The sequence below is a fragment of the Papaver somniferum genome, unplaced genomic scaffold (genome assembly GCF_003573695.1).
Source record: "Papaver somniferum cultivar HN1 unplaced genomic scaffold, ASM357369v1 unplaced-scaffold_18, whole genome shotgun sequence".
Classification (NCBI taxonomy): Eukaryota; Viridiplantae; Streptophyta; class Magnoliopsida; order Ranunculales; family Papaveraceae; genus Papaver; species Papaver somniferum.
In genome coordinates, this window is record NW_020627707.1 from 1997681 (window position 1) to 2016105 (window position 18425).

Here is an 18425-nt window from a genome sequence, read left to right on the forward strand (position 1 = left end):
ATTTAAATCTGAGACCCACGGCTAAGGGTCTGTACCTCGGTACCCTTGAAATCGGTTGTTATTTTGAGACCCACGACTCAGGGTCGTACGAGACAGCGACGCTTTATCACAGACCCCAACAGAGACGGTTGAAAGTAGTCGTATAACACGTATATATGACATGTCCTGACGGTCGCGGAACTTCTGTTTTCCACTAGTGTCAATGTATACTTTTTTTAAGTATATCAATGAATCTTCTTTTCTTATTGAAAAAAAATAAAAAGTCCCCTATCTATAGAAGTTAGTCCAAAATTTAGACGAGACAATTCTTTTTTTTCCCGACCCAAAAGAATAGATTTTTTTCTATTACCCGAAGTATCCATGAAACTATAATATTCGTTTTGGAGGAGAGGAAAATCATATCAGAAACAAAGAAGAAAAAGAAAGAGAGAAAAGGAGAGTGACGATATCGAAATCGAAGTGAGTTGGGGTACCGGCACGTAAGGAGGTAGATTTGGGTCTCCTTGCTAGTAATGGCACTTCTGAGACCAGCGGACATTCTCGTACTTAATTGGGATAATGGTCGTGATGTTTTGCTTGGATGTGACTATTGTTTCACCCTTTGCTGGAGTTAATAGTCGCACTTTGGAGTTGGGACAGGACATCAAGGATGTTGTTATTCGTAAGACAAGTATTTAGAAAAGTGCACCTCCCAAGGTTATGGTTTTCAAGCCTTGGATTTTACTACTCTTGATGAGCTTGGGGTCGAAACCACAGACTTCATTAAACGTCTTCGCAACTACATGGCTCGCCATGATGCTGATGTGCGTATGGGAGAGTTCCTCTTCCATAGGTTAAGTGTGGTAGTACAGAGCCCAGCTTGTGGTTAGGCTCCCAACAAGCTTCTTGTATGATGTAAATCCTTTAGATGATTTTTTCTAGCAATTAAACTTTAAAAAAAAAATTAAAAAAAATCCAAGAAAATCCAAAAAAAAAAAAAAAAAAAAAAAAAAGAAAAATTAGGTACCCCTATAATAACGTTGACAAAATCGGACTCAGCCAGCAAGTACTAGTAGTATTATTATTCGTGTATCACCGTTCTCGTATGTTCAATGTATTCCTCTTCTTTTACCGTGTTCGAGCATTATTAATGAGAGGAAGAACAACACAAACAACTAAAGAAGAAGGAATCGGAGGGGTAGGAGGTGGAGGAGGAAATGAAGAAGAAAGAGATGATGATGATGAATCAAAAACAAGAAAGATTTCATTAGCAATGAGAATAACAAATCTAATTACGTACAAATTTGGTGTGTTTTGGCCATGTTCTTTCATTATTTTCTCCTTCCTTCTTCTTCTCTCTTCTATTATTATTCGTTCGAGGAATTCTGTTTGTGTTTCGACTCTGGATTCAAGAAGTTTGATTGGGATTGATGGGTTAGATTCATATTTTGGGACTCTTGGTGTTCCTTGGTGTAATTCATTCTTTTACCCTTGATCTCTTTCAATTTCAGTTACCCCTTTTGTTCAGTTCTTGGATCTTTTAATTTTAGGGGTTTCTTGGTAGATTTGATGTAGTTTTTCGGTATCTTTGTGGGTTTTTGTGTTAGATTTCATGAATCAAGAGAGGAGTGAGAGAGAGATTTGAACAAAACTCACATAAAGATTACATTGCTTAAATCACTCTACACTTTTCGTTAATCAAAATTAGCCTTAAATAGGCTTTTACATGCACTGAAACACTAACCCACATACTAACTGTCCCACTAACATTTAGCTCCTAAATTGTAGACTTGTAACAATTCAACAAACACTAAAACACGTTTAAGTCTCCCTAATTAATAGGAGATAACATTTACTAACTCTAAACATAACACATGTTTTTTAACCGTGTTTGGATTATAAATCCCAATACCTTCCCTTAATTCACACGTTTAATTCTTCATCGCATCATTAGTCATTCATCATCATAAATTAGCAACATCTTCGATTGTTTGTCATCATCATCATCATCATCATCATCATACCATCATCATTATCATCATAAAATCATCGTCGTCACGATCTTCATCATCATCATTATTCGTTGATCATCATTACAACTAACCTAACAAATTATGCAAACCATATGTGCATCTTCATAATTTTTCTTTCAAAGCAGAATATCAAACACCTGCAAGACAAAATAAACAAACCCATTTTTTTTTGAACCATATATATTTAAAAAAAAATAATCCTCATCAATTTTCTTCATAGCAATTTTCCTTTCTCATTTTTTTTTATCACACTGATTTTCCTTCTCACATAAAGCTTTTTCCACCAAATAAACCATTTTTGAAACTCTTAGACATTTTCTTAAAACTCCAGACATTTGTTTTATGAACTCTTCTAAACACCTTTTTCTTTATAACCCTCTCCCTCAACTCAACTCTCAACCCCAGCTCTGATACCATGTTAGATTTCATGAATCAAGAGAGGAGTGAGAGAGAGATTTGAACAAAACTCACATAAAGATTACATTGCTTAAACCACTCTACACTTTTCGTTAATCAAAATTAGTCTTAAATAGGCTTTTACATGCACTGAAACACTAACCCACATACTAATTGTTCCACTAACATTTAGCTCCTAAATTGTAGCCTTGTAACAATTCAACAAACACTAAAACACGTTTAAGTCTCCCTAATTAATAGGAGATAACATTTACTAACTTTAAACATAACACATGTTTTTTAACCGTGTTTGGATTATAAATCCCAATATTTTGAATGTGGGGTTGTCACTAATTTTAGGGTTTTTTACTGAAATTTGTTTGATCATCAGAGAATGTTGGTACTTGTCACTGTTTTTAGGACTCTTCTTAAGTTCAATTTTGTGGTGATTTGCTAATTAGGGTCTTGCAGAACTTGGGATTTCTTGATTTGGACATTTGTTTGGAAATTGGTTATCTTGAAGTAGAATGTGGCATCTGCATTTGTTTAGTTGTCACTGGTTAGCTCATTAGAGAATATTGATTTGATGCAGTCTTTTTTTATCTTTGTGGGTTTTTTTATGGGATTTTGGATGTGGGTTTTGTCACTTATCTTAGGGTTTTTACGCAGAGAATATTGCAGATATTCTCTACTTTTACTCTAATTTGTTTGATAATCAGAGAATATTGGTATTTGTCACTGTTTTAGGACTCTTTTTTTAGTTCAATTTTATGTTGATTTGCAAATTAGGATCTTGCAGAACTGGGGGTTTCTTGATTCGGACATTTGTTTAGAAATTGGTTATCTTGAAGTAGAATGTGGGATTGTTACTAGAGTGGCATCTGCATTTGTTTAGCTATCATTAGAGAATATTGGTGTAGAAGTGGCATTTCTCAATTGATTTAGGACTTGGTTTTAATTGATTTGTGTAGTGATTTGCTCATCAAGATCTTGCAAAACGTGGGGTTTTTTGACAATTTGGCAATTTCATTTGTTCGGTGCTTACTGATTAGCTCATTTTTAATGTACCAAGTGGCATTAAAACCCCACCTTTAATTTCTTATCCTTGTCAAAAGGCAGATCCAAATCGGGACAAACGGTGGAATGGACAACGAAGGAATTATTAAAGGGATTGGAAGAGTTTGTGCCGATCTATGAGACACGACCAATCAAGAATAATCAGTATGGGATGGGTTTTGATCATAGTTTTGGACTTTTGTTTATGACTAGGTGGTTAAAACCTGATCTGATGATGGAGAGTGGTGCTTTTAAAGGGCATTCAACATGGGTTCTTCGTCAAGCAATGCCAGACACACCGATACTGTCACTTACACCTAGACACCCTGAGAAGTATCTTAAGAAGGGGCCTGCTTATGTTGATGGCAACTGTACTTATTTTGCAGGGAAGGATTTTTTGGATTTTGGAAATGTTGATTGGAAGAGTGTGATGAAGAAACACGGTATTACTGACTTAAGTCGGGTTCTTATTTTCTTCGATGATCATCAAAATGAACTTAAAAGGTGCATTTTCCAGAAACTTGTTTGTTAAATTCTACTTATGTTAGGGCTTATAAGTTTGTCTTTCTTGATTGCTAATTTTTTGTTTTTATATATTCGTGTTACGATTGAAGCAGGCACTGAAAGCATTTGATCTTTGAGGATAATTAAGATTCTGGTACTGGTGATCATTATTCTTTGAGGCAAATATGTGACCAGTCCTGTATCATAGGTGAATACTCATACACACTTGGCATTTGGTTAAACTAGGTTATAGTTGAGAAATATTGTCCTTGTAATACATCTCAATACCATTACTTGCAACTATTGTGGATTGTTTATGTATATTCTGTTTTAGGAAACTTTATAAAGCAGTGTTAGTTAGTCTGATAATAATTGTTCTGAAGGAGTAACTATTCATTTAGTTTACAGTTGTTTAGTGTTGAGCTAGTATTACTTAATTATAAGAATTGAGATAGATAGGAAATGCTTGAGTAGTTATGTAGAATAGAAGGAACAGGTTCTAAACAATCACCTAGTGACGTATCCATTCACATCATGTGATTTTATCAGTGATGGGTGTAAAATTTTGGAAGAAATACATCTCTTTACACTGTGATTTTATTGGTGATTGGTGTATCCTCTGAAAGAAATGCATTTCTTTATCAAATGAAGAGTGAGGAACCACTGACAGTCTTGTGTTTGCTAGAACCCAGCTTGATTAACTTGCGGAAATTTGGTATTTAGATTTCAATTTTAAATATAATTGTTTAAGAAAATAAATAATTATCAAATATAACTAATGCATTGTCTTGAAGTTATAGTAGCAACAGTCATTCATGACCATACTTTTAAACCGAGAACCACAGTGTTTGCTAAATCTATCAGTGTCTTTCCTTAAAAAGAAAACAAGAATTACATATTATCTATGTTGGATCTAACGATACAATCTGCCATCTTATTATTGATCATTAATTAGATCCACTCTGAAGAGATATGCATTCTTGATTGATTGCAACTCTTTCACGACATGTGCCATTTCCATCCGTTCTTTGGGTGATTCAATTGAACACATAACGCCAAGATTGAAAATCCTTGCTAAAGCCTTGCGTAACTTGGTCTCATTCTCGGCATTGGTTAGAGCCAAGTGAAATGCACAGTGTTAGTCGGGTTATGTTGAATCTTAAGAAGGGTCCTGCTTATGTTGATGGCAACTGGGATGAAAAGGTGGAAATGTTGATTGGAAGAGTGTGATGAAGAAACACGGTGTTAGTCGGGTTCTTATTTTCTTAAATCATCAGTATGAACCCAAAAGGTGCATTTTCCAAAATATCGTATTCCGAGTTATACTTATATTAGTGCTTATAAATTTGTCTTTCTGGGTTACTGAATATGTCTTTGTACATACTCTTCTGAATAGATTGAAGCAGGCACTGAAAGCTGGGTTCAAGGCATCAAGCATTTGCTCTTTGAGGATAATTATGATACTGGTACTGATGATCATTATTGTTTGAGGCACATGTGACCAATCCTTAACATTTGTTACCATTACTTGCAACTACAGGGTATTTGTTACCCAGAAAATAAAGTTGCTTATATGTGTGTTTATTCTTTTTAGGAAACTTTATAAAGTGGTAGTTGTTAGCCAGAAAATAATTGTGAAGGAGTAACTGTTCAAGTAGTGGTGCAGTTGTTTGATGTTGAACTTGCACTATTTAGTATAAGAATCGAGATAGACAGATTGGAAATGCTCGATTAGCAATGTAGCATTGAAAAACACCTAGAGATGTATCTCTTCACGTCATATGACTTTATCCATGATGGATGTAATTCTGAAAGAAATAATCTCTTTACATTGTGTAACTTTATCAACGGTAGATGTATCGTCTGAAAGAAATGCATTTCTTCATCAAATGAGGTACCACTGACAGTCCTCTTTTATTCGCCTTTAATAAAACCAGTAATATATTCCCTTCAAGACTGATCATCTTACGACCTGATACGCATCACTTTCGGGATTGAATCACATACTTAGAAATGATATCTAGACCAGTTGTAGGGAGATGAACATGCAATCCTCCATAGAATTTGGTAACCCCCTACGGCGATCATGTGAAAAATGCCTAACATTCAATTATTGAGCATGTAGTCAAGGCGTGCTTGTTAAGTTGATCTCTTATACACACACACATGCGCCGGTTAGTATCATGTTTGTTATGTAGGGTAGGAGTGAAGTTAGACATGAAAACTTTGCCATTAGCCACACGTCATGTTAACATATACCGATCAACACCATGGTATGAAAATGTGGATTAACCACCACGAATAATCAGAGCTAACAAATTATGAGCACAAAACCGCATATATTTAGTTTCATATACGACTAAGCTACTACATTTTTTTCTCATTTTTTATCTTTCTGATAAACACTTCTGTCTTGTCCTTGATAACCACATATGCTTAGTTTTCTGAGAATGGGACATAAAATTTCACTAGGTTAAGGGCTAGAATCCGACTTGATCAACTTGTGGAAAATTTATATTTAGATTTCAATTTTAAATATAAACCGTTTTAAAATAAGAATCAAATATGAGTAATGCATTTTATTGAAATGTATAGTAGCAACAGTCAGTCATGACCAGATACACCGATATTTTTTCCTTTTAACCCCGTACTTTAAAAAAGAGAACCGTAATGTTTGCTAAAAGTATCAGTGGCTTTGTTTGAAAAGAAACATAGAACTATATATTATCTATGGCGGATCTAATGATACAATCTGCCATCTTATCCCAGTCTGGAGAGATATCCTTTCATAATTGATTGCAGCTCTTTCGTGACCTCTGCCATTTCCATCCGTTCGTTGGGTGACTCAATTGAACACATAACGCCAATATTTAAAATCCTTGCCAAAGCCTCGCATAACTTGGTCTCGTTCTCGACAGTGATTGGAGCTATGGTGTTGTTACCATCTTCGAGACAGACATGACCAGGCAGTGTAGAATCAACAATTTTCATCACATGATCTTGAAGGAGAGCCGTCTTAGCAAAGGTATGAAGGTTCAGTCCATCTGTGAATATGTCATCTGTAGGTCTCCTTCCAGTGAAAATCTCTACCACCATGATCCCATAACTGTAGACATCTCCATGAGTCGATAGTACATCTCTACCCATTCCATACTCTGCATGCCAGTAAAAGGAAAATGGATTATATGTTTTATGGTTTTTAATACTATAATTTTTCTACAGGTTTATCAAAGGGAGAGGAATCTTCTACCTGGAGCAGCATAACCAACCGAGCCCCTTATCCCGACTGAAGTACTGGGGGTATGATGTCCAGATTCAACATTGATGATGACTCCACCAAGAAACTTCGCTAATCCAAAGTCACCAACACGATTGTTCATGTCATTATCAAGTAAAACATTGCCTGGCTTCAGATCACAGTGAACTATAGGTGTGAAACTTTTTGAAGTAAAACGATGCCGAATACATCTCATTGCTTCACATTCCGCCATGAAACTTTTTGAAGCTCCCCGCCTTTGAAGGTCTAGTACTTTCACTGCAACAACTGTTGTTACCTCATGGGTCAGCGATAACAATCCTTTGTAAACAGATCCGTAGCTTCCAACTCCAACTAAATTTTCTGCCGAAAATCCGTTTGTCGCTTTGAGAAGTTCATTGTATGAGACCTTTTGAAACATATTATCCAAAGGATTGCTCAAAGGCGAAGAAGTTTTCTTTGTTGCTTTTCTTCTCCAGAACCATATGAGAAAGAAACCCAGAAGAATAACACAGACAACAACACCGAATATTATTAGCAGCAATCTCTTGAGAGGGGATCGCTTACTTGCTTTATCAAAGCCAGGTCTTGGGCAACTCGGCAGATGTAGTAGCGGAATTCCTCCACAGAGCTTATCATTTCGGCGGACTGAAAACCCAGTTACATTCTTGAAAATCCCTTGTTTCGGTACCTCACCTTCAAAGTCATTGGAAGAGAGATTCAGATATTTGAGGGAAACAAAGGACTCCAAATACTTCGGAATTCTCCCCGACAACTTATTGCCTGACATGTCTAACCTTTGCAGTCCCTCCAGACTTGCTAAGGATGCAGGAATGACCCATTCGAATAAGTTACCGGCTAAGGAAAGTTCTTCCAAACCAATACATTTCCCTAAAGAATCTGGAATTCTCCCAGATAATTGATTATTTGACAAGTAGAGGTAGACAATCCTATTCAAGTTACCAACCTCTGATGGCAAGTCACCAGTTAACTGATTTCCAGACAAGACTAGCAGAGCGGTTATCGAAGAAAGACCAATGAGTTCTTTAGTTATTGGACCGGTAAGTTGATTTTCTGAAAAGATCCAATACCATCATTTTCTGGCAATTGCCAAAAATTGGCGGAATTCCACCTTGCAATTTATTGGTACTAAAACTAATTCTTTCCAACCGAGTGTTATTGCAAATGTTTGACGGAATTTTTCCTGTGAGTTGGTTACCCGACAGGTCAAGTGATATTAAATTAGAAAGTTTTCCTATAAAAACAGGAATATTTCCAGTTAGCTGGTTACCCCGCATGCCTAATCCATTTAGGTTGACAAGGTTCCAATTCCGGGAGGAATTTTACCAAATATATTGTTTGCCCCCACATACAGTATCGTAAGCTTTGTCGAGAGGTTAGCTATGGAATCTGGTAGTTGCCCTGAAAAATTGTTGAAAGAAATCGAAAGCGTCTCTAATTTACTGCAATTTGGTAATGAGTTAAGAAATCTAAGGCCATCTATATCCCCTCTTCCAAGATAATTTCTCTCAATATTTAAACGAGTGAGATTTTTCAAGTTACCCAAACTAGGAGGTACAGACCCAGTGAACTGATTACTGCCAAGATCTAATGTAGACAGTCTAGAAAGATTGGAAATTGAATTAGGTAGCACACCAGAAAATCTATTTCCACCTAAAAAGAGGGCTTCGGGATTAGGCAGAGTAGTCCCGATGTAGGGTGGAATGGTTCCGTGGAATTCATTGACGCTTACAGAAAAAACAATGATCGAAGAGATGTTAAAAAGTTGGGGTGGGATGGTTCCTGACAAGTTATTTGATGGGACTGCAAAAAGATTTAATCTAGATAACTGGCCAAGCTCGGATGGAATGTTACCGTGTAAATTGTTGTATGCTTAATCAAATAAAACGAGAACCGAAAGGTTTGATAGTGAAATCGGGATAGTTCCTCCTAGGTGGTTCACGGAGAGTCCCAAATTTTGAAGCTTAGACAGGGAACCAAGCTCGGTAGGTACTCCTCCTACCAAATCATTCCATGATAATGAAAAAACTTCGAGATTTTTACACGATGATATATTCCTAGGAATTTTCCCTATAAGTGTATTATTTTCCACAAAAAAAGTTTGGAGGCGAGATAAACGACCAATTTCTTGTGGAATTTCGCCTCTGAACTGGTTGTCATACAGGGATATAACTCTTAAGAATGAAAGATTGCCAATGTATGGAGATATAGTACCTACCAAACCCATGGATTCCAGAACCAACCTAGTGACCCTGCTTGGATGCCGACGACTGCATGTAATTCCTGTCCAATTGCTGCAATGAGACGATGCGTTCCATGAATTTAGTACTCCCAATGGGTCATCGGTTATCTTGTCTTTGAATGCAAGTAAAGCTAGTCGATCAGTTTGCGCGATGATAGATTGGGATGTAGGTAGGATATTCCAGAATGAAACAAGGGTGAAACAAATGAACAACATGAAGCTCGCCTTATAATTAAACTCCATTGATATTTAGAAAATAGTTGGACGATATATTTCTCTCAGTTCATCAAGAGTGTTCATATTTATAGAATACAGAGAGATTCATATCCACACATTTTCCTACACGCAAACTGTTGCAGACTTGCAGTCTTGGAGAAAGACTTGAGAAAAATGAAAAGAATACGAAATTGATATAAGAACAAACAAGAGTTTCTTGCATGGGAATATCTCGTCAACCATGCATGCAACCAGACAAGAGTCAAGCAAGACTTCAAAAGAAACAAAAAAACAAAACCTGATGAAAATTTTCTACGTGGAAGAATCCTATCAACCACACACACTTGAATCTTATCAACCAATAAAGATTATGATTGGGACAGTGTTGACCGCCCCGGTGAACACGGCGTGCGTGGGCCCACGTCCATGGCATAAATTTGAACTCTTCTCGAGAAAATATCCTCCATGGCATCAACTACTTACGTTTCAATCCGGTCGTGCGTATGCACTGGATAAACGCTGGGGCTCGACACCAATGGGGCAGGATAGCTAATCTCACCCTAAGCCCTGTTGTGAGTTTTTCTCCCCATCCCTGGCACGTTCCTCGTTCCAAGTTCCAATTGGGCGGGTCGGGATGGGGCTAAATGGGACGGTAAATTCCTCTTCCCCACCCCCATGGGTACTGTCAAATGGGATGCAGAAATTAACGTTTAATCCCATAGATTTAAAAGCCGAAGCAGTTCAGAATTTGTATTTGGAGGGTGATTGTCTAAATGTAGTAAATGCTATCAATGGTAGTTTAGGTTCTGTCAAATGGACAAATAATAATGTAATCCAGGATTTTGTCAGCGTATTTTACAAGTTGGAAATGCACCTTTATGCACAGAGGGCCTTAGCTAAAAGGCTAGGAATTTTAGAGTCGATGAATATTGGACCTCAGTTCTTCTCATATGGTTGAAATCTCTTATTAGAGATGAACTCAATGTATCCCTGGTCCGTTCCTCGTTCCAAGTTCCAATTGGGCGGGTCGGGATGGGGGCTAAATGGGACGGATTCCCCCACCCCCATGGGAACTGCCAAATGGAATGCAGAAATTAACGTTTAATCTCATAAATTTAAAAGTCGAAGCAGTTCATAATCTGCATTTGGAGGGTGATTGTCTAAATGTAGTAAATGCTATCAATGGTTGTTTAGGTTTTGTCAAATGGAAAAATAATAATGTAATCCAGGATTTTATTAGCGTGTTTTATGAGTTGGAAATGCACCTTTATGCACAGAGAGTCTAATGAAGTACTCCCTCCGTTCCTTTTTAATAGGCTGGTTTCCCAAAATAAATGTTTCAAAAAATAGGCTGGTTTCCTAATTGGGAAAGTCAAATGTTACTTTAGTTTTCTGGGACCACTTTTCTCTTAACTTCTTTTGATGACAAGTGTCATGTGGACCATTTCACTATACTTCTTTTGCTGACAAGTGTCATGTGGACCATTTCACTTCACTTCTTTTATTGACAAGTGTCATGAGGACCACTTTCGATGATTAGTTCTCTTAATTTCCTTAATTTTCTCTAAAAACAAAACCAACCTATTAAAAAGGAACGGGGGGAGTAGCTAATAGCCTAAAAGGGATAGGAATTTTAGAGTCGATGAATATTGGACCTCAGTTCCATATGGTTGAAATCTCTTATTAGAGATGAACAATGTATCCCGACCCTTTTTAAGTCGATCAATGAATCTTCTTTTCATATTGAAAAAAAAATAAAAAAATCCCCTGCCCATAGAAGTTAGTCCAAAATTTAGAGGAGTCAATCTTTTTTTTCATCGACCCAAAAAAGTAGATTTTTTCTATTACCCGAAGTATCCATGAACTACAATGTTCGTTTTGGAGGAGAGGAAAATCATATCGGAAACAGAGGAGAAAAAGAGAGAAAGAATGGAGAGTGGCGATATCGAAGTGGAGATTCAGAAACAATTGTTTTATCTAGATTTAATTCAAAACAAGCACGAAAAAAAACCATCATCAACAACACTTGTTCTTGAAGATCTACTGGAAATTAGTGTTGAAAACGTGATGAGCATCATCATCAACAATTGAACCTAACGATTTTCGTCAGCAAAAATGATTATGAAGATAAGTTTCATCTTCTCTTATCACTAATTTCTATCTAGAGTTATTAGTTTAACGTTTTTGATATTGAATTTTGGCTAAATTTTTTCTAGGGTTTTTATAAGACTGAACTCAAGTTTTCTTTTAATCAACATTTTTGATATGAAATTATAAAATTTTGTTTTTGTTTTAGATTATATCTGAGAGGTCCGATTTTATATGAGGTTCATAGAGAGAGAGGTGATTTGTTCATGAGATTCACATATTGATTTTTGTTTTATGTTTGCCTATTGATAGATCAAATATATTTACACAATGTTTGATCTCTTGTTTCAGTTTTCTACCCGTTTCTGAGTTGTTGTTTTTTTGTTCCATTCTTGATCTATTTTTTGTATTCACAAAACTTTAATTAACAGAAAAAATCACATGTTTTATCAGTTATGTTATTGAAAGAAATCTCAAGCATATAATCTTGATTGGACCTCATGTATAGATACCTATGTTTGTTTGAATGGATATTCGATTTTATTTTATTTTTTGTAATTGTCTACATGTTTGTACACTGAAATGATATGTGATGAATAAACGGGTTGTATTGTTTGAACTGGTGCTCTATTTGGTAGTTGTGTACATATGTGTACACTGAAATTCTCTACGATGAATGCATATAACTTGTTTTGTTTGAATAAATGATTTATATTCTTACTTTTTTTGTATATGTGTACATACTTGTACACTGGTATTCTCTTTGATGAATGGATGGCCACCACAGGCTCACGTCAAGCACCACCCCTTGCAGTTTATCTATGTATCTCTGTACGTGCCATCAAGTAAACATTAGAAATAAAGCCAACATCCAAACCTGTACTCTTGAATCCAAATAAACCAAACTCATTCTCCTAAACGTTATACGAGAATGAAGTTGTTGTAAGGGCATTTAGAGACAAATATTTTTGTCACAGAACTACCTTGTTTAGTCGCAAAATAAAATTTGGAACAAAAAAAAAGTTGTCGTCTAATCATTGTCGTGGAAACTTTTTATGGTAAAATAAGATAATTTAGGTGAAACCAAAATTCTTGTCGTTGTATATGTCTTTCAATGACTACGATAAATTATCTTCAAAGTTCAAAATTAACGTCAAAAATTAGGTCATCAAAAGTTAATTCTGGCAATAAAAAAAAATTCTCATTAAATATTTTCATTACAATTTAATTTTGTCCTAATAATAAGCTCCAGCGACAAAAGACTTTGTCTTTAAATCATACTTTACCAACAAGTATTTTTGTCTCCAAAGATAGCTTTGGATGATTGGTACGGCCGTTTTTAAAAATGGTTTTCGAAACGAATATTTCAACCACTAAAAAAGAGTTTTATACACAAAGAAAATTGGTCTCGAACTTTTTTATTGACTAACGCATTTAATCTGCAAAGATTCATTTCATAGACAAAAAACATTGGTTTCAGAATAAAAAATATTAGTGACAGAAAAAGAATTGCGCCAAAATTAGTTTTTTGTGTCTAATATATTTGCCGTTGTAAAAAGAGTTTATAGACAAATTTTGTTCGTCTCATAAAGCTTTTTTCAGGGATAAAATCCACTTTCTTTAAGAAGCTACGAATTTTATCTATGAAAACAGATTAAACAGACCAATGCTTTTGCTTGCAAATAAATTTGGTGACAAATACATTTGCCTTTGACGAAAGATTTGGTGATTAAACGATTTTCTTGTTTCCAAATAATTCTTCTAGGCGAGGATAAACTTTGTTTTCAATTTTTATTTGAAGACAAGTACCTTTTTTTTGCAATCAACTATGTTTGTTTCCAAAATGTAATTCATTAAGATGTGAAAATGATATAGAAAAGAAAACCATTTAAACTGAATAATATTCTGAGAACTTGTGAAGTAATTGCACTCATAGTTGCCGATTGAACTATTTAAGAGACAACACTTCTAAAATACTGAAGAAAACTAACAAGGAGTAACATAAATCTAAGTAGCGTGTCAAAAAACACAAAATTAAGCACTAAGCAGCTTCTGGATCTTCAATGGTTGGAGAATCAGCTGGATCAAGATATTTAACCGAGTGCACTGTGCCTGGAACTTGCATTGGGCTTCCTTAATTTGTTCCATTTTCTCTATGTATAGATTGATTTTTCCGTCACGTGAAACTGGCAACGTATGCCCTTGAAGCCTTTGTCGTCCCTTGAACCTGACAATGTACGCCCTTCAGGCCTTAAAATTCTCATGACGATCACGACATTTCTGAAATTTAAGACTCCAGCACTGAGATTCCGCAATTTGAATAATGGAACAGAAAAAAGGAACTAGAAATGATGTTTCACTTTATTGATTGTGATATTACCTGCTGCTGCTCTTCTTATACCTTCTTTATTTCCTTGTAGGGGTTGTAGATAGGCATAAACCACAAAGATGTTTCACTTTATTGATTGTGATATTACCTGGTGCTGCTCTTCTTATACCTTCTTTCATGTTAGTCATTTACACACAACGAGATCAACAGATACAAAGCCAAGGAATTGATCACAATATATAAAACTAAAAGAGATGAAAGAAACACAAAGTGGATTTAAATCAGTCAGGAATCTTACCGGAAGTGGTTGGGATGGTTCAACTTAAAAACCACAGAGATGAAACTGATAGATTGTCCAAGCAAGCAACCCACTTTTCGTTGCCACAACCAAAAGAATAAGTATCCTAACTGCATCATTATAGAGGGGAATTGCCACAATCCACTTGTTGCCACTATCCAAAATGTTTCAATGCCATCACAACAATGACACTGACAAGAATCTGCAGCACACACGAGATATTGATGTTAGAAAGACTACCATGGTCAACTGAATCACTTGACAATAGAAAATAGACACACTTAGGGAGATAGATGCGACGGGTCATCGGATATTAAGTGATTACGAATAAAAGAGTGCATGGAAGCTAATCTAAGTATCTGTTCACATACTAACTAAAACATTGCAACATAATAATCCTTGGGATAATTGTACACAATATCGACCCTGCTTTGCGGACCAAACACATGACCAAACTTTTGAAGCAATCTATACATGAGCTAATCACGACAAGGCATGATTGCATACGCTTTAGGCAATTAACCACACCAATAGCATTATCCTTAGGTGAACTTAAACGAACAATTACTGGGAAACTTAAGGAACTACAAACTCATAATGAAATTATTAGCCTTAAATCCATTGCAGAACAGAAAAAGGCAAGCCAGAAAAGGGAGAATTTTACAGCACCAGTTCCAGGAGCGATGTTTGTACAACTTCTTAAGAGAACCAGCAGTAGATCCAGACTAACAAGAAGGCTCAGACGCATAAACTATAGTTGTATCACATGGACTCCATGGACAAAGCTTAACCGGGATTTTCTGGAAGAAAATAACATGTATTTCATTAACTGAATGAGAAGTCTACATTCCGGATAATACATGGAAGAAAAGGTAAACATCAAATGCATAAAAATTTAGTCTTTATAGATGAATGAAATGCAAAAAAAGATCCAGAGTGACAGAGTATGGACCAATTAGAAAAATATGAATCATGAGAGAGTGAGAAGCCATTAGCCGGACTGTGAAAGGGATGCGTTTACACCTATCAAGACCAGGTAACATTTACAGTCAGCTGGGGATGAAAATAGGCTTCAGTCAGCTATTTCTTGTTCGGTTACTTGGAGATCGAACTCCAAAAGGCATACAAAGTAAAGAATAACAAGAATAATGGTGAAAGTAAAGAATAACAAGAATAATGCTGATCTTGACAGGTGTAAATGTTGAAATCTAACGCCCAAAACATCAAACACTACCCGTCTCGACATTTTAGAACGATAAAGCATTTACCTCTTTATGTTCTTAAACGGCTAGAGCAACTCCATATTTGCAAGCAAAAATCAAACAGTGACCCTGTTAATTAATGAGGAAACAAAATATAAAACGAACTTTATAACAAGCAAAAGAGTATTATATGCAGCCCTGCAAGTAGGTTAGTAACACTAGAGTACACTTGACTAGAGTTCCATCGGCAAATGCCGTTACAACAGCTAGGAAGATAGACAAAAGTAATACCCTGCAGATGCTAGTAGTTACAAGACTTATTATTGTCTTATATCATGACACATATATAGTACGTGATGCATAAAATATTGAAGACAATACAAATATAGGGCCTCACCTGTCAGCACTGGTTAGGTCTTCAAGCTGTGTGTTTCATCAATCATCTGTAAAATCAACAAGAAAAAATATCAAAACCATATGAAATTGGTTATTAAACCACAAAAAAAGCTTAACAAACACAAATTCTATAAATTTAAAATAGATATAGCAGACCTGTATTTGCATCTAGGATGCCAATGATTAATGGTTTCATCTACATAAATTAGTTAATCCAAAATCTTCCCTGCTCATCACCTTCTTGTGTCTCAAGTTAAATTTATCTGGTTTCAGAAAGGGGGGTTAGAGAGGTTAAGTAGCAGATCAGACTACTTATTCTACTTCACAATTCAAACACACATATTAACCATAGGTCCACAGAGTAGCATTCATTCCACAAATGCCAACTTTCTTAAAGATGATAAAATTTCAAGACTTCACTCAAAATCTAGAAAAAACAGACACAAGTCTGAACTGTAATAACCTAACCTTATGAATCATCTTCCTCTGCCACAAGAAATTTTCCCCCAAATTTTCCCACTAGAAACTATAACATCTGCATCATTTAACAAACAAAATTAACACTGGAAACCCTATAATTTTAATTAGCCTTCGAGCACAGTTGAGACAACTAATGCTAATGGTAAAAAAGTTACCATAAAATACCAATTCCTTGATGTCTATGCTTTGAGTTGTCGAGGAATCAGAAATAACCTTAAATTGAAACCCATTTTTAGACCTTTTTACATGGCGAAATCTGCATAATATATGCTCAAATAGTTCAGAACCATGAAATAATCGTTATGAATCTGAGTGAAAACCAAATAAACTACGAAAATTAACATATATATAGATATAAGAGAAGATCAAACAAACCCTAGATCTTTCTTCAATCTTTGAGTTTAAGTTCCTAATAACGCCTAAGGATCAGATCCAACGCCATGTATGTGATCTCTGCTTTACGTATTCGTAGTTCGTTTTTTTAGACTTTGATTTGGAAATTTTGTTAGAGATTTGGTTGAGGCGGAGTTAGAGAGGAAAACAGACCGAGAAAAAGAAAGGAGGAATGGGAAGTGGAAATTGAAACGGGCAATAACCTTTACCTTTTATGTTTTTTTATATTCGCTCCATCCATAATAAGATGACCTCGTTGTAGTTTGCACAAATTTTAAGAAAGGAGAAAAGTGGAGTATATTTAATTATTTTTTACAATTATACCCTTATGGACAATAATTAATAAAATTTAGAAACGATTTATCTCTTAAACTATACCACGGTTTTTTATAAATTTTATAAACATGACTATCAAATTATACATATTTCTTATAGAAAAATAATCAATTAAAATGGTAGTTTTAGAAATATCCCTTGATTAGTGAAATACGTCATCTATTTATGGGACAAAGTTTAAAACCAAGTAGGTCATCTTATTAGGGACGGAGAAAGTATAAAATATTTCGCACGGTAGAGTTGGATCCCCAAACGATTTTTTTTTGGGGTATTTTGAGTTTCCTCCCCTTCCAAGATTGCTAATTAGCGTTTCCTCCCCAAAAAGATTAAAATTAGTGTTTTCTCCGGTCGTTAGTTTTCCATCCAAAATCTAGTTACCTGAGTCAGCAGTATTATCCACGTGGAAAATTTAATAATATTATTTACAATCTACCCTAAATACCCTCTTAAATTTGTGCGAAATATGTGTGTCAAACCTAATTCATTTCTCGAAATATAACTAGAGCAACCCGATCACTTGAGCCTTCTCTCAAACAAGTGATATGCATTTCACAGATGGTCACAGGAGAACTCTGTTGGTCGTCTACTTCTTTACTAAATTCCTTCCCTACAAAATAAAATCCATAACAACCCATTGATATCTACAAACCCGGACTCTTAAGCATTCATTAATTTCATCCTCAATCAAACTAATCTCTTTTCTGTTGATTTTATGTAGTTCTAGGGTTTCCTATTTCTTCTGTTGTATATTTAAAATGGTTGGGGCTAAATGAAATCTTCTAAAACGATTGAACAAAAAAAGAAGCACATCCAAGAACATGTTCCTGAAATTGATCCTAGGTATCACCAACCTATTTTTCATCATTTGTAATTGATTTCTGATATCACTATTTTGGTTTACCACGATTGAATGGGTTTGCAATTTCTTCGATCCCAGGTATCAGAAACTCTTTTTAATCATTTGAATTTTGATTTCTTATATCAAAATTTTAGATTGTCGTCGTTTAATGGGTTTACAAGTCGTTCTAATTTTTATTGAATTTAGAGGCTTTAGATTCTGCCATTAATGGTGATTGAAAATGGAAGTAGAAATTAGGGAAAGTTTCTTTAGATGGATTTCAATGCGGTAATTGTAGATGATTGGTGAAGATTACTAGAAGTTGATGTTGTCGTTGAATTAATGGGATTTGGGGGTTGATT

The 18425-nt window shown here is 35.4% G+C and overlaps 2 protein-coding genes and 1 long non-coding RNA gene across 11 annotated transcripts; all 3 read right to left on the reverse strand.

Moving 5' to 3' along the window:
• Window positions 1-6595: 6595 nt before the first annotated feature.
• Window positions 6596-7426, reverse strand: LOC113338039 (putative receptor-like protein kinase At3g47110). Its single transcript, XM_026583559.1, has 2 exons — window positions 7219-7426; window positions 6596-7123 (listed from the first exon to the last, which is right to left on the reverse strand). The coding sequence occupies exons 1-2, from the start codon at window positions 7346-7348 to the stop codon at window positions 6729-6731; spliced, it is 525 nt and encodes a 174-aa protein (XP_026439344.1). The 5' UTR covers window positions 7349-7426; the 3' UTR covers window positions 6596-6728.
• On the reverse strand, window positions 7378-9730 carry LOC113337824 (LRR receptor-like serine/threonine-protein kinase EFR). Its single transcript, XM_026583404.1, has 5 exons — window positions 9408-9730; window positions 8572-8846; window positions 8316-8479; window positions 7499-8215; window positions 7378-7392 (listed from the first exon to the last, which is right to left on the reverse strand). The coding sequence occupies exons 1-5, from the start codon at window positions 9728-9730 to the stop codon at window positions 7378-7380; spliced, it is 1494 nt and encodes a 497-aa protein (XP_026439189.1).
• Window positions 9731-13658: 3928 nt separating this feature from the next.
• On the reverse strand, window positions 13659-17084 carry LOC113338049. Of its 9 annotated transcripts, none has more exons than XR_003354559.1 (10): window positions 16872-17084; window positions 16652-16752; window positions 16485-16551; window positions 16173-16279; window positions 16018-16063; window positions 15687-15749; window positions 15088-15218; window positions 14419-14620; window positions 14172-14289; window positions 13659-14071 (listed from the first exon to the last, which is right to left on the reverse strand). It is a non-coding gene; the product is annotated as an uncharacterized LOC113338049 (long non-coding RNA). The 9 variants fall into 9 exon arrangements; XR_003354558.1 differs by adding an exon at window positions 15371-15441 and having other exon boundaries at window positions 14172-14620; XR_003354561.1 differs by having other exon boundaries at window positions 14172-14620; window positions 15687-15706.
• Window positions 17085-18425: the final 1341 nt, after the last annotated feature.